General features: G+C 42.0%; 1 protein-coding gene across 1 annotated transcript in view; it reads left to right on the forward strand.

Annotated features, from left to right (window-relative positions):
* DYTN (dystrotelin) overlaps window positions 1–15,780 on the forward strand; it is a 51,786-nt gene that overhangs the window by 1,242 nt on the left and 34,764 nt on the right. The window contains exons 2-7 of the mRNA XM_049615064.1: window positions 1,738–1,812; window positions 4,931–5,132; window positions 6,921–7,006; window positions 7,523–7,623; window positions 12,196–12,267; window positions 12,755–12,918. Coding sequence (XP_049471021.1) covers window positions 1,738–1,812; window positions 4,931–5,132; window positions 6,921–7,006; window positions 7,523–7,623; window positions 12,196–12,267; window positions 12,755–12,918 — 700 coding nt within the window. The remainder of the gene's footprint in view (window positions 1–1,737; window positions 1,813–4,930; window positions 5,133–6,920; window positions 7,007–7,522; window positions 7,624–12,195; window positions 12,268–12,754; window positions 12,919–15,780) is intronic.

The following is a 15,780-nucleotide window of genomic DNA, read 5'->3' on the forward strand; positions in this document are numbered from 1 at the left end:
CACCTGGGATACTCATTCATTTGCCAGGCTGTACTCTGTCACAGCTTGCCGCGCTATGCTGCATAACTTCATCAGAGGACGCTGCAAAACGCAATCTGACAGGAGTGCACTGGGCCAGATGGTAGGGCAGCTACAGAATCGCTCTTGCACCCATGACAGCATCTGGGAACCCGCGCAGCCCCTAGTTTGCTGATTTTCGATATTCCCTTGTTGCATCGGAGTGGAGCCAGGGCACAAAAACTGGCCAGTTTCCAGAAGGAAAGACAATGTTGGGCATTACATTTTTGTAAAACTATTTCCACACCGTGATGGCTGCTCTCAATTTGTTTTCCTTCTCCAGATTATAGGGCAGAGGGGTTTCTGACTTCTCCATACTCCAACACTGGACTCATCTGAAAACTGGAAAACATTTTCCAAACATAGGGAAATATTAAATAACAAAAGATTTAGCACAAATTGTAGCTTCTTTGATATCGTTGCATCTGTTCAAAAAAGGGGCGGGCGGAGGGAGATGTGGAGAGTTCATAGGATTGCTTGTGTAATGACGTTTTAAGGCACATTTACCTGAGGTAAATGGCTTCCGCTCATGATCGTATATCGATCACTGAATTCGTGTACGTTCCAGGAGAGGCTTTCGGTGGCTCTAACCCCCGAAGGGTGGATCTGACCTCGTTCAGCACCATAAGCCCTCAGTGGTTTAGCATAGTGGCTGGCACTCCGTACCCATATGTGCAACAGCTAGAACTTTCCCCCCACAACCCTCCAGGGCACGAAACATTATCTTCTCAACCAAAACTAGGGCATTGTGGCTTGGTAGGCAGTTCAGATCCAGTTAAGTTTGGGAAGGAGCCATGCCTTAAAGACAGACAAAAACTTCTAAGCTTCTTATGCTGAACATCCCATCCAAAGTATTCAGAATTTCTTGTACAGGAATGAGCCTCTCGCCCCCTTCAGGAAAAAGAGAACCGTAAGTACTAAGAATTCAAGAAACCAGAGATATCCTCTATGAACAATTTGGCAAACGCTCCTAGAAATTAAGCTCCACGGGACAAGGATTTGTATCTGTTTTGTTAATTGCCATAGTTCAGAGGCCTGGAATCGTGCTGGGGCCATACAGTAGGAGTGCAATAAACATTTGCTGAACAAATGAATGGATGGAGAGTTCTGTGCTGTCTTCATTTATAAATATATGTGTGTACATCTGACTACAATATATTAACAAAGTTGAGTTTATATTCTACACAGAGTTTTTTATCCTATTTGTTTCACAAGCTGTTTCCTTTTTATTTAAAATGTTTAGTGGACTCAGAGGGTACCCTCTAAGGTCACTTGCAGCCTAGGACATTTTTTTTTTTTTTCAACGTTCTTTATTTATTTTTGGGACAGAGAGAGACAGAGCATGAACGGGGGAGGGGCAGAGAGAGAGGGAGACACAGAATCGGAAACAGGCTCCAGGCTCCGAGCCATCAGCCCAGAGCCCGACGCGGGCCTCGAACTCACAGACCGCGAGATCGTGACCTGGCTGAAGTCGGACGCTTAACCGACTGCGCCACCCAGGCGCCCCCAGCCTAGGACATTTTTGTTGTTGTCGTTGTTCGCAGGTAGGAAAAAGAGCTCTAAGACTGTTTCCTCACCTGCAACAGTGAGCTACGTGATCTCTCAGATCCCCCTCTTGGATGTGGGGCTTATCTAACAAGATGGTCTTTTTATTTATGATATTTCATCTTTTCTTTACAGATGCTCTTAACAGTATTGAGAATTCCATTTACAGAACAGCCTTCAAATTACGATCAGTGCAAACTCTGTGCCAATGTAAGTACAGGCTCTCGTTAAAAACTCAAAATCATCTGATCCTGATGTGTGATGTGAAATTCCAAGAGAAAACAAGTACTCCCCCATGTGAGCGACTGCTGGGTCGGGAAGATGTGATCTGTGCATTCACCACATTAGTAACAGAGAAGGTGGAGTGGGGGGGGGGGACACACCTTGCGTGTTCCACACGCGTGTAGCTTCACCGACAGGAGACGATAATTCGTGGATGAGGATTTTATTTTAATTTTTTTTAACTTGGTTTCTGGACATGTTTTTGCTTGTTTCCTTTTCAGGATAACAATAGTGACACAAAATAAAATTACAAAACAAGTTAGTTTGGAATCTCCACTTGTAGATTTAAGCATGACAATTTTAAATTCCTTCTACCACATAAGATTTGCATTTGAAATTGTACCTCTCTCCCTGAACGTGCAAAAGTATATTCAGATGAATAATCCTTGGGCCACAAATTTTAAAACTATCTCAAGAGTTCTCTGAGAACTGCTTTTTTTTCTGCATTAAATTTGTATCTGCTTAATTGCTATGATTTTCTTTTCTTATACTGTCATCATAGGCAAACTAAGGTAAAATGTGGTAAAGATGTTTATTTATTAAAAATTCTCCAAAATGAAATAGACTGGGCTCTCGCTGTGAAAAATAACAGGGATTCAACATCTCTAATAAGTTCTGTATTTTGCATTATAAAATCTCTTCATACTAAATGAAGTTGTGTTACACATATGACATTTCTCCTGAAGGCTGAAATTTTTTTAGGGGTTGCCTGGGTGGCTCAGTGGGTTAAGCAACTGACTTCGGCTCAGGTCACGATCTCACGGTCTGTGAGTTCGAGCCCCGCGCTGGGCTCTGTGCTGACAGCTCAGAGCCTGGAGCCTGCTTCCGATTCTGTGTCTCCCTCTCTCTCTGCCCCTCCCCTGCTCACACTCTGTCTCTTTCTGTGTCTCAGAAACAAATAAATGGGTTTTTTTTAATTTAATAAGTAAAAAAAGAAATTTTTTCATAGTTTACCTTCTGCCTTACAAGTTCTAGAGACCAGTGGTTTTCAAATTATGCTTTCACAAAGTGCACATGGATGCCATTGAACACAGCAGGAAAGGACGTGGGAAAGGGAAGTACAGGCAAGTGAGGGAAATGTAAAAGATCATCTCTTCAACCAATACAACTCGTTTTCTCTATTTTCTCTACTACATTCTGTAAAAGGGTCCTTTGAAGAAAGATTCTCGGCTTTTTAAAAAGATTTATTATTATTATTTTTTTTTTACTTAGCAAGGCAGACAAACTCACTTGTAAGTATTATTTACTCTTCCAGGAATCAACAAAAGGCAAAATATGCTCACTGAAAGTTTACGCTCAATTATGCTATTTTCTTGGGGAACTTCTCCATTAAAGAAAGTTAGCAGGGAATGTCTGTGTAAGCCCCCATCATCAACGCCTGAGTACGTACAAACGGCACAATTTGAGGATGTACCTTTTTGAACTTTTTATTACCCCTGGCATTAGAAACCGAGTATAAATAATACTCCTGGGGATATGAACAATACACAAAACCAGTATTTCAAAGTTCTGCCTAGAAGCGATATCCAAACAATAATCTGAAAACAAAAAAGTCCCCAAACCAGAGATAAAGCACACGGTGAGCTGCAGACGGCGGGATCCCAGAGCATCGCGCATAAATCTTGTGCTGAGACGAACAAACGCGCTCCACCGTTATCTGTTTTGCTGTGATACCGAACTCGTGGCAGGGGACAAGAACGCCTTGCGTACCGCATGCCAGGCCAAGGGGATGCGTCTTGCGATTGAGCAACGATAAAACGGTTTGCGTCCTCCACCACCTGCACCCAGGGTTTTATTAAAGCCACATCCTAAAACCTACTCCTCCCTTCTGCAGACTCTCTTTGAAAGCAGTATCAGAGAACAAATAAAAACTTTTATTATACTTGCTAGATTCCTTATCTGCGAGGCTGATTTACGAGGTAGAGAAAAGCGCAGGGTCTTATCATTTCACACACTGGAGCATTTTCAATGCCAGCAGCTCTGGGTGCCACTGACATCATCTGTCAGATGGTGCAAGTGGGTGTTTATTAATTTTGTCTGTTATCCTCTGTCGGCAAGAAACCGTAGGGTTAGCTCTATTTCATTCTTCCTTGAATTCATTGCCTTGTAAAATTTTTAGGAGGTGGTAAAAAAAAAAAACATAAGAAATAAACCATTATTTTTTGTAAGCAACTTTATTAAGTGCCTTCCCTAGATAATAATACCGATGGAAGGGAGATCAACAAAAAGAAATATTACTGAGGCAAGGAAGGGACTTAAAGAGTCTCATAATTCAGCAACTGCTCTTTATTATAAAGATCACGGGTTGTTGTTTTGTTTTTTTTTTTACCTTAGGCAATTGCATTTTAACACAATATTCCTTCTGCAGCAAAGGTGCAGACATGGAAAACTATATTTGAACACAAAAGGTAAATTTACTCAATTCATTTAATAAAGAGTATAAAAATGTTTTTGCCACTTTTCAGCACAGTGCCCTAACTTCCTTGGAAGGCTGTTTTTCAAATTTCTCACATTTTCCCCTTTCAACTTCATTCTATAAAGCAACATCCTAGAGGTTATGCTGGCAACAATCTGGTAACAATGCTGTACTAACAGATACGCTTTTCCAAAATCAAATCTACTATCAGAAGAATAGGGCCTGAATTCTACACAAGAGATATGCATCCAAATAGTGGTCGTATCTAATTCCTTTTAAAGAAAAGAGCTGCCAGGGCACCTGGGTGGCTCCGTCGGTTAAGCGGCCGACTTCAGCTCAGGTCATGATCTCGGGGTCTGTGAGTTCGAGCCCCACGTCGGGCTCTGTGCTGACAGCTCAGAGCCTGGAGCCTGTTTCAGATTCTGTGTCTCCCTCTCTCTGACCCTCCCCCGTTCATGCTCTGTCTCTCTCTGCCTCAAAAATAAATAAACGTTAAAAAAAAAAAAGAAAAGAGCTGCGATTAAAAAAGTCTTAATTAAATGCTAGATGACATTTGCTTTATTTGAAGCCTTTATATGAAGGTTTTGTTCCCATTGGAAAATAAGACAACTTTTCGTTTGCTTCCTACAGTGGACTTGATGGACAGCTCTCTGATTCAGCACATCCTCCTACGTCACAGTTTCTGGGAAGCAAGAGAGAGCCCCCTCTCTGTGCAGCAACTCTTTAAGGCTCTTCAGGAGCTGTTTCAGAGAGTCAGGGCGGAAAATCCAGGACAGGTGCATCCCAGAGCTTCAGAACTCACTCTGAGCCTTCTCACAGCGATGTATGACAGGTGAGCATGTGAAGGTCACACTGTGACCTCAAGGGCAGTGTTTAGTCACCACTGGTCAGTGACCATTTGGTGTTGTCTAAGGTTTGCTTAAGGTTTGATACATGAGAAGGCTTCTTTGTTGTCGGCAAATGTATTATTCATTCAGCAGAGGAACGAAGAAGCACACGTTTATCAGTTTCACTAATACAAAAGACCCAGGGGTAGCAAAAAGGGAAAAAAAACAAATCCACATTACTTTTGCTTCACACAAACTCGTTTCCACTCTAGACACACACACACCTTTTGCCAGGGTGATTGTATGCCTATACATGGAAAAAAAATCACACTTTTGTCTTGAGTTCCTGGTAGCTTATTTGTTTGCTCATTTCCTTGTAAGCAATGATCAGTTTTTGTTTTGTTTTGTTTCTCAGGTGCATTAAGGTTGAATAACCTGTGTGTGGGTGGCTAACCTATTGTCTTAGTCTGTTTGGGATGCTACACAAACGTACTGTAGACCGGTGGCTTAAACAACAAACGTTTCTCATGGTTCTGGAAGCTGGGAAGTCCAAAGCCAAGGCGCCGGCCAGTTCAGTGTTTAGTGAGGACTAGCTTCCTAATTCACAGAGGACTACCTGCTCACTGTGTCCTTATGTGGTGAAAAGAGTGAGGGAGTTCTCTGAATTCTCTTTTGTAAGAGCACTAATCCAGTTCATGAGAGCTCTACTCTCACGAACTAATCACCCCCCCAAAGTCCCACCTCCAAATTTCATCACATTGGAAGTGAGAATTTTGAAATACAGGTTTTGGGGGGACCCAAACATTCAGTCCATTGCACCTGTAAGCCAATTTAGACCATGTCAAAGGCTTTATTGCGCATGCCATCAAGTAAATGGTGTGTGTCTGTGTGTATGTCTGTGTGTGTGTGTCTAGGTATGTGTGTGCTTCCCTGGCTCTGGGGTCCACCGTTCTTCTGTCCCACTTCATTTTGTTTACCTTATTTGGTCTTGACCTCATCCTGTAGAATGGACTTCTAAAAATCATAGTAAATATTAAACATTTGGAAAGTACAGAAAAGAGTACAGAAGAAGAAAATCACCCTGAATCCCGCCTTCTGAGGCAACCACAGTTTAACCATCTGGAAAATGGTTAAACAAAAGGAAACAGTGTTTCCTTTTCCAGTTTGTTATTTATTTTTTTATTGCATAAATAATATAGCAACATGTTTTCAAGCTATTTTTTTCATTATTTCAGATTCCTTAAACATTATGCTTTCGACTATCGTTTCTAATATCAACGCCTGCCTCTAGAAATCCTCCTACCCGTGAGACATTGTTCTGCGGGTTTGAAACTGTGAAGCCAGTGAGCCAAGAACAATTAGGCTCTACGTGAGGGCCCATGAACTGGTGGATTTTGTATATAAATGCTTGCTCCTTTTGTCTTCCTTTTGTGCTTGTATCTTTGGTTTCCAGACATGTGTATCCTAAGGACATGACCCGGCCTGCTCCGTGAAGACAGGGGGTATCCCTGTTTCCCTGGTGCCTAGTACAGTGCTTAGCACAGAGGAAGCACCCAATAAATAATTGTTGGGCACATGAATGAATGAATGGATGAATGAACGAATAATGAAATACTTTAAGTCAAGTTTCACTCTGTCAAAAATCTAGATAGCGGAAAACAGACCATGAAAAATGTGAACTTGGAACACAAGGTCAGAAGCGTCCGTTCATAGTGATTGTTTTTATAACCCACGTCACCCAGAATCACCCTGCCTTTCCCATCTTGGGCTCTGTGTTTTTTGTTGCCCTGCAGCACGGGAACGGGCTTGCTCAAGCTGGCACCTGTGGCTGCTGCCCTGATTGCTCTCTGCGGGGACAGCCCTCTTACGAAATACAGAGGTAACATACATAAGAATTTGCATGTATTGAGTGCAGTGACCTCCGAATCTCCAACACACTGTCTCCTTCACTCATTCCTATTCTCTGCCACGTGGCTCTTGTTTGATATGTCCTCAGCGCGGTGGAAGTTTTCAAGATGACCATCTATATGTTCTCATTATTCATAACTTTGTTATTCTTGCTCCTTATTCGTGTGGGAATTATCCAGACACAAGTGGTTATTATCCGTTTAAAGACTGGGATTCTCCTCGCATCGCCATTTTCCAGCCTCCTGGTCTTCATCGCCGATGTGCTGAATTATCAAGAGGTTGAAATGTGAATTGCTTTTCATTAGTCATCATATTATCTAATTTGGGAAACCTTCAAAACAGCAAGCAAATAATCAAGAAATATACCTTTGCTTTCCGTTTCCCTTCACACCTACAAATAAACTGTTTAGAATTCAAGGCACATATTCTTCGAAGACGTATCGCAAGTATTCAATTTAAAGATTTCTTTTTCTCCTTGTATGTCTAGCTCTTTTTCAGCTCTATGCAGAAAATAACAGGGGAGGTTATGATTCTGGGGCACGCATGACTCGAAGGGTTTTGAGAAACCTACTAACAGATCTACAGCAGGTAAATCTCCAATACTTAAGAATTCTAAATGTGTTTCAGTTATATTAGCCACCTTTGTTATTAAGGAATATGGTTTTCTACTGTGTCAATTATATGTTAATGTAGTTCTCCATGCAATCCCTCCCCTCTATAGCCACTGCTCTTATCTGAGCATAGGCCTAATCTTTTACAATCACTTCCTAACTAGTTTCCCCAACTCAAGCTTCTCCTCCCTCCAACTCTGCCTCCACCCTGCTGTCAGTGACTTTCCAAAATGCAAATGTCAACTGCGTGCCTAAAATTCCTCCTTGGCCATTCATGTCTATTGAACAAAGCCTAAATTCCTTAGCATCATATGAACAGCTTTCCTGGGGCAACTTGGTGGCTCAGTTGGTTGAGTGTCTGACTCTTCATTTCGACTCTTGATGTCAGGCTCCTTGCTGAGTATGGAGTCTGCTTGAGATTTTCTCTCTCTCTCCCTCTCTCCAGACCCCGCCCCCCACCGTCTGCCCCTCTCCCCTCTCTTTCTCTTAAAATAAAATAAAATAAAACAAAATGAAATGAAATGAAATGAAATAGAAAAACAAAAGAAAAGCTTTCATGATTTGACCCAATCCTTCTCTTTTCAAAAAGAGATAAAATCATGATTTTTATAGGAATACAAAATGAACATGTGTCCAAAAAATGTATTTAACTTGTTAATTGAAAGAAAGCATCAGCAAGATGTTACAAGTAGTTAAAAGAAATAGCCCAAGAACAAACAAAATGATAGATAAGGAATATTAAAATGAATTTGCAAGTGGATGAAAGATTGACTTTTGGGGGATGAGGGGGAGGTTGGTCATCAATCAGGATGGAATTTATTTGCATGTCTATAGATGAGAATTATTTGTATTTCAATCTGGTTTCTACTACAAGTTAACTTTAATTTTCTACAGAGTTGTAAAATAACCTAGTCACATGATATGTAATGATGCATGTCTCTGTAGGTTCCAGAATGACCATTGAAAAGATATCCAGTGGTTTCTTCTGTTTGTTCCATAGTGTTTAATTTTTTCTTACCTTTTGTACACTGATTTCACTCCTTTGTATCAAAATCCTTACCCTGCCCAACATGTACCAAGTTCTCCATGCCTGACTTGTGTGGTTCCTTCTATCTCCAACAGCCTGCGTCTCTTTTCCCTTGGCGAATACTGTTCATGTCTCAAGTCATTTAGATTATTAGTCACCTCCTCACTAAAAGCTCTTTAACTCCCTGTGCATAACTTTGTTGTCAAATTTTGTTGCATTTATTGCCAGATATGTGGCTTCCACACTAGGCTGCTTCTCCAGGGGAAGGATTCTATTGCATTCGTGTTCACGTCTCTGATGGCTTAAAAAGTGCCTGGTAGTAAGGCCTTCGACAAATGTTTAATGAAAGTATAAATGAAATTCAGTCCTGAATACTCAAATAGTTAACATTTGCATCATTTCCTGTGCTTAAAGAATGTACAAATGTACTGCTGTTTTTAGCCTTGCTAGGTAAGGGAATTGAACCTCCTTAAAGTAAGTATGTTACTTAAATGTTAAACTGATAATAAATGATGTGTCTGAGCAAAAACTTCTACAAATGGATTAAGCAGACTCCAGATTGTCTTCTGTGGAAGTGGTTGCTCTCCCAGCGTAACTTTTACCCATTTCGAGAATGGTTCTACTTTTTTTCCAGCCCCTGTAAAATCCCCACACTAGGCTTTCTGCACTATGATGCCATTAAATGGCTTTCTATCATTTTTCTCCTGGGTCTCCCTCCTGGGTCCCCTTCCTCCCTGTAAGGGAGGAAAAAAAATAATCTTTTCTTCTACCCATTGTAAGGTTCTCTGGCTGGGGCCCTGTAAATTAGACTGACAAAAGACAGATTAACAAGGGGAGAACAGACAGAAATGTATTAACATGTATACGGTGCACACACATGGGAGTACCCAGTGCTGAGTAACTCAAAGGGATGACTAGAATTCAGGCTTACATATAATCTCAAGCTAAACAAAGGGAAAGGATTTTGGGCTTCCTGGTGGAGAAGGAAAGTTATGAGAAGGTGACCAGGAAAACTCTGATTGTTTAGTAAGGTTTGTTGTGCGGATTTAAGTCAGTACCTTGTCCATTGATCAGAGTTGTTAAGACCCCTCCTCTTTCTGGTAGGGAAAGAGAGACACCCTTGGCAGACGAAAATTTCCTTTATAAATAAATGTACATTTTCTTTACAAAAGGAAAACTTGTGCCCTGCTTTTAGAGCTTTTCCTGCATCTGCTGGTTTTCAATGGCCTTTAGCTCAAAATAATCCATATGCCAAAGAGGCACATTTTGGGGTGGCATATTCTGGTACTCTTCAGGACCAAGAATTCTGAACTGGGGAAGGTCATGAAGGGGGTGGGTAAAGAGGAAGAGTATTAGAACTCTAGGACAGGGAGTATGGTTCAGAACAACCTATCCAAAATTACCTGTGATTTGATTTGGTCTTAATATCTCAGGTTCATATTGATCATGATAATATTTAGTTTATTCTGGAAATTCCAAGTAATAGTCAATAGGTTCATATTTTTTAAATGGAGTAATGATTTTGTTTTTAATTTAGAAGGTTAAACTTCAGGCAGAGCTATTGGTGATTGTGGCACACAGATCCCACTGACCCTTAGGCATATCTGCCATAGCAGAGGCACCTAGCCCAACACCCCTCACATCTCAGGGCTTGAGCTAACGGGGAGCCGGGGAGATTGGAAGTCTGTCCATCCATTTCTGCAGGCAGACTTGTAAGACTGGAGGGCTTAGGTGGATGTCACGAAAGTAGGTGGACTGAGGGGCATTTTCCTTCTCCCGTAGAAATCCTTGTGTTCACTTTCTAGCTACTGTAGCTTGCCCCAGGCTAGCACCGTATCCAACAAACCCTAAAGCTCTGTCCTTGTTCCAGGCTCAACTGAGGTCAATGAGCTGCTGAAATGGCAGCTCGAGCAATGCTCTGTCTGCCACCGGTGCCTTAGTAGGCTCCTGAGAGAAGTCTTTGGAAGATGGAAATTTGCATAGCAAATTATCATCCCATTGACTTCCATTAAGAACTCAGAGATGGATTCCCATAGAAAATTCCAGGCCCCGTTGTGTGATTCAAACCCCTCCCCTAAGGATCCTGATTATCATTTCAAGTGGCATTCTGCCTCTGCTAGTGTTCCATCTAGCCACATGGAATCTTCCATAGCACACCTGCAAGAAATTAGTCAAACGGACAATGAATCCAGACAATTTTCACACACACACTTAAAGCCAAAATGTGGAGGTGAAAGCCTCCTACCGAAGTGAGTTTTCTTTTGGCCGATGGCAGAATCACAGAGCTGGCAAGCCGGCTCCATCTGATCTCCTTCCCTTGATTTACATGAGCCCCTTTCTCAGGGCTCAAGAACACCCTCCAACTAATTTTCCAGTTAGTTCATCAGCACTTATAGGCCAAAGTATGGCCAATGAGTCAGTTTTTCAGACAAAGGCCAAATGACGTAGGGAGCAGTTACTTATGTTCAGCTGGTGACGGGGTTATTATCAATTTAAAGTACAGCCATCTTGTCGCTGTTACGAAAATGTTTGTTGACTCCTGCCTGGCTAATTGTCAGCAAAGTGGTTCTAAGTGCCACTTTCCTGATTAGAAGAATGTTTATTCGAGTTGATGGACTCAGCAGGGGGGTCTTTGAAATTACTTTTGAGCTTGCAGGCGATGCCTCCTGACAGCCAGTGCTGTACAAGACATCAGACGCGAAATTAGGACTTGTGACCAAATGGGCATAAATGGAGGTGACAGGTACACGTATTTGTGCATATAGATAATGTCAGAACCAAGTCCCTGGCCATCTTGGCAGTCACAAGGGGTTCTTAGTCCCTTAGTTAAACTCCCTTGGTGATCATGATTGAAAGGTGGAAACCATTGAGTGAGGCAGTGCAGACAGAGCCCTTGGAACACCTACAACAGAAGTCAGAAGGACAAAGCTTTGTGAGCACCCCTCAACAGAGTAAGGAGTCTTGAAGCGAGATCTCAGTTCTGCAGCTAAATCACTTTTTTTTTTCACCCTGAGCAAAACAGTAAATCTCAATCGCCCCTTGCTTTAAACAAGGATGATGATTACTGCTCTACCCCAGAAACTGGTGTTTGTTGAAATGCCATGAAAGTGTTTTAAAAGGTTTTCCTTAAAACCACTCTGAATATTAATACAGTATCATTGTTATATGCGATTCACAAGTAAATGAGGGCAAAGAAAGGTGAAAATAATTGGATTGGGATCATAAGAAGTGAAACAGCGACAGCCGTGCTTGGATTGCCCCAATTGCTAGACTGTCTTCTCGCCCTCCTCCTTCCTCTCAGCCCCACTTTTTCCCACTTGTTCATTCGTTGTCCTCATTCAGACATTGCGCAAAACCCACAGATTTCTCATCTGCTTGGACTGAGGCAGTTCATCCAGTCTCAGACCCTAAATACTTGTGACCCCGTGGCTGTAAGCACCTCTACTCAGAAGTGCTGATTCCAGTGGTCACCTACTTCTCTATTTTCTCACAACTGACATGGGGATTTCTTGCCTCTTGTAGATCCCAACTGTTGTAGGGGAGAGTCGTGCTCTGTGCTCTGTGGAAAGTGCCACCCGCAGCTGTTTCCAAGGGGTGAGTATGATGCAACTGTCCCTGGGCAGATCCCCGGGAGTTGAGGGCAGACAAGTTTGCTGCCCAGTTCAAATTACAGAATTGCTACTCCACACAGCATCCGAGACAACCTAATTCAAGATATAACCTTGCCTCGGAGCGTCTGGGGGGCTCAGTTCGTTAAGCGGCGGACTCTTGATCTCGGCTCAGGTCCTGATCTCACGGTTTGGGAGATTAAGCCCCGCATCAGGCTCTGTGCTGACAGTGAGGAACCTGCTTGGGATTCTCTCTCTCTCCCCCTCTCTCTCCGCCTCTCTCTCTTTCTCAACATAAGTAAAATAAACATTAAAAAAAAAAAGGTATAAACTTGCCTCTGACTTTTCATGTGATAAACGTCTTGGGCAGAGCTGACAGAAACAGCCAGAAAAGAAAATGAAAATACATTTGCATCTATACTAGAGACCAAAGTCAAGCTGGAAACACATCTAAGTGAGCCATTGTTTTTCAGGTGTTAAGCCCAACAATCAAAGAAGAAAAATTCCTCTCTTGGTTACAGTCTGAGCCTCCCATCCTCCTGTGGCTCCCAACCTGCTATCGGTTATCTGCCACTGAAATGGTCACTCACCCTGTTCGGTGTAGAATCTGCAGGAACTTCCCAATCACTGGACTGAGGTACTCATCAGTGTTTCGCAGACAGTCATTCTCCAAATGGGTCTCGGAGTAGAGCTGTGTCTCTCTAGATTCCTTTTGAGGTCCTTCTCACAGATCTGGAACTCAGTTAATATTTTGAAAATTAGTCAGTAATTTTCTGCATGAGGGATCTTGGTTGACAATAAATTATATTTTATCTTCTGTAATTAATGGAGTATTAAATTCTTCCACTAACACAGTCTGATCAATAGACATTTGTATTTCTTTAGGGGGAAAATGTGTTTTCTTTTGTTACAAAAGAGATATTTAAATTTAATTTAAATATTTAGCTTAAATATTTAAGTATTTGGGAGCTATTTATAAGAATTACAGTAATAATAATAGTTTATGAACTGTTGAGTGTTAGGCTGAGGAGTTCACGTGGACCATTTCGTTTAAGGACTTGTTAGAACCTCTATCCAAGGTGGCATTATTATCCCCAATTCGCAGAGAAGATAAATGACTTACTTGCACATGCTTAGCAAGTAGCAGATGCTGGCAGACTGAATCCAGAGTCTCTGCCTTGCGACTATGATGCTATACTGCCTCCCAGTGCAGAAAGCTGGGAACAAGGGCTCAGGATCCAAAGGAATAAAATCAGGTTTTGTGGGGGCAGCTCACACCAAGTCTTCACTCTGCCTGGAGGAAAGGGCAGATTTGGAAGCTAGGTTTGGACATTCAGATCTTTCCAAAGCTTTGAGGATGAAAGTCAGAACCCCACCTTAGGGAAAAGGGTGCTGTTGGTCTCCCGTAAATAAAACAATGAAGAAGTGAAGTTAAAGTGGTTGAAAACTTGGGGAGGAAAGAAGGAAAGCAGCAGGTCTAGGCCAAGCACAGGGATGCCATTATCGTGGTGAATGAACACAGGTAGGTGCTGAAGCAGCGGGGGTAGGACTGAATTGCTGAGAAAACCCAGTTGCCAAAAACAAGTCAAAGAAAGGGGTGTCCAGAGGGGCAGGAGTGAGGACTTGGGGACTCTTTTCCTCTTCTCATCCAATACTTGCAGATCTTTACTAGCCCAGACAGTAAGCATGCTCCCTGTGGGTATAAATTACATCTGCTGGGTCACCAGCCAATCTGGAAATCAGGTTTTAGTTTTGCCAACGAAATGAATTGGGTTTGCAGAGAATTCCGAGTACATGGTGAAATTTCATTCATGATTAACTGTACTTTAAACAATAAAACCTATAAATGGGAAGGACTGTTAGAAACCAAACCAAAGAAATCTCCATATTGCAGTGAAAAACAAACTCCTTTTATATTGGACAGTGGAGGAACATGAATATGATGTACCATGTGATATGCAACCAATAAATAAGTATTAATTAAGTGGTTACCACATGTCCTGCACTCCCCCCAGGGGCAGAATTCACTTTGCAGTTATATAAAACACAACTTTTACACCGAAATGTTTTTAAATTATTGTGTGTAACACAATGCAGATATTATTAATCCTGTTTTACAAAGGAGTCTCAAAGAATTTGAGTGGCTCAGGTCATACGAAGGCGGAAAGCAAAAAGGGCCATACGCTAAAGTTGAGACTACGTCACTTTCTACTGAGAATGAAATTAAGCTTCCTCTTAGAAATGCCTCCGTGCAACCCATCTTTCTTTCTAGACATCCGAGGCAATGTACAGTTCTCATATATGCAGATGGCTGAGCAACTTGCCCAAGGCCATTAACCTCTCTGGACCTCGGTTTCTTTAGAAGTAAAAGAAGGAGAGCTGGAGCCAACGGAGTGCTAGACTCACTTTATCTATAACCTTCTGAGTCTATTAGAAATTGCATGTATTACAGTCCCAGCCTTCAGCTTGTGTTTTTGGCTCTCATAAACTCCAGCAATAGCCTCGCGGCTTTAAGTTTTAGTGAGATGAAGAAGGTCATTTTAAAGCAGAAGTGTTGGCAGATCTGGAGGTAACAGGGAGAGGCAAAAGCTCAACCTTATAAAGAGGAGGTAAAAAGATCAGAGATTGTTCATAAGCCAGTGTTATATTTTAGCAGGATGTAACGTATTTATGCTCTGTAATAGCCATGTAAGGTTGGGATGAGATTGGGGGAAAACGCAGACTTGGTTCTCTCTTGGTAAAAGGCACCAACAGATCCATCTCATCAGGGATGGATGGATCTATGCCTTCTACAAAGGTGTAGAAAACTACGCCTTTTCTCATGTACCTGTAGGTAGCTTCTGAGCATAAAGGGACTAATGCAAGGTTAGGGTCAGTGTATTGTCCTCGATGAGTCAACTGCAGCCATATGTAATGCTGATAAAGTAGCCAGTACAGGTGGCTCATCAAATAATCTTTATATAAAATATCATGTTATACGTTTCACGCAAACAGCAGTTATCTTCCCAATTCTGCATGTTGAATCATTTTCAAAGCTTTGTAAAAACCTTGCCAGGCCAAGGAGGCAGGGCTTACCAGTCCCATTCTTCTCGTGAAGAAACTAAGTCATTCACTTAACTTCTTTCGTCTCATGTTCACTGAAAACGTTCAGTGCACCAGGTATCCTCCAAAGCATCTGACCTTAAGTTCCCACTTCAAGGTCACTGGTAATGGTGGGGTGTGCATCCAAATTCAAGCCTCCTGTACCAGCGGTCTGTTCCAGGGGTAAAAACAGCTGGCTGTCCATTCAGGCGGTATCCCTGGGCTCAAAGCCTAGTTCCCCCTCTGACCAAGATGTGGTGTAACTGTGCAGGTTGCTTAAATTCTGATTGCTTCAGTTTCTTTATCTGAAAAAATGAGAATAATAAGAATGCCTTACCTCAAAGAACTTTCATGGGGATTAACTGTCAATACATGTAAATGTATTGCATACACATATGCACATGTATACGTGCCTGCC

The sequence above is a fragment of the Panthera uncia genome, assembly GCF_023721935.1.
Source record: "Panthera uncia isolate 11264 chromosome C1 unlocalized genomic scaffold, Puncia_PCG_1.0 HiC_scaffold_3, whole genome shotgun sequence".
NCBI lineage: Eukaryota > Metazoa > Chordata > Mammalia > Carnivora > Felidae > Panthera > Panthera uncia.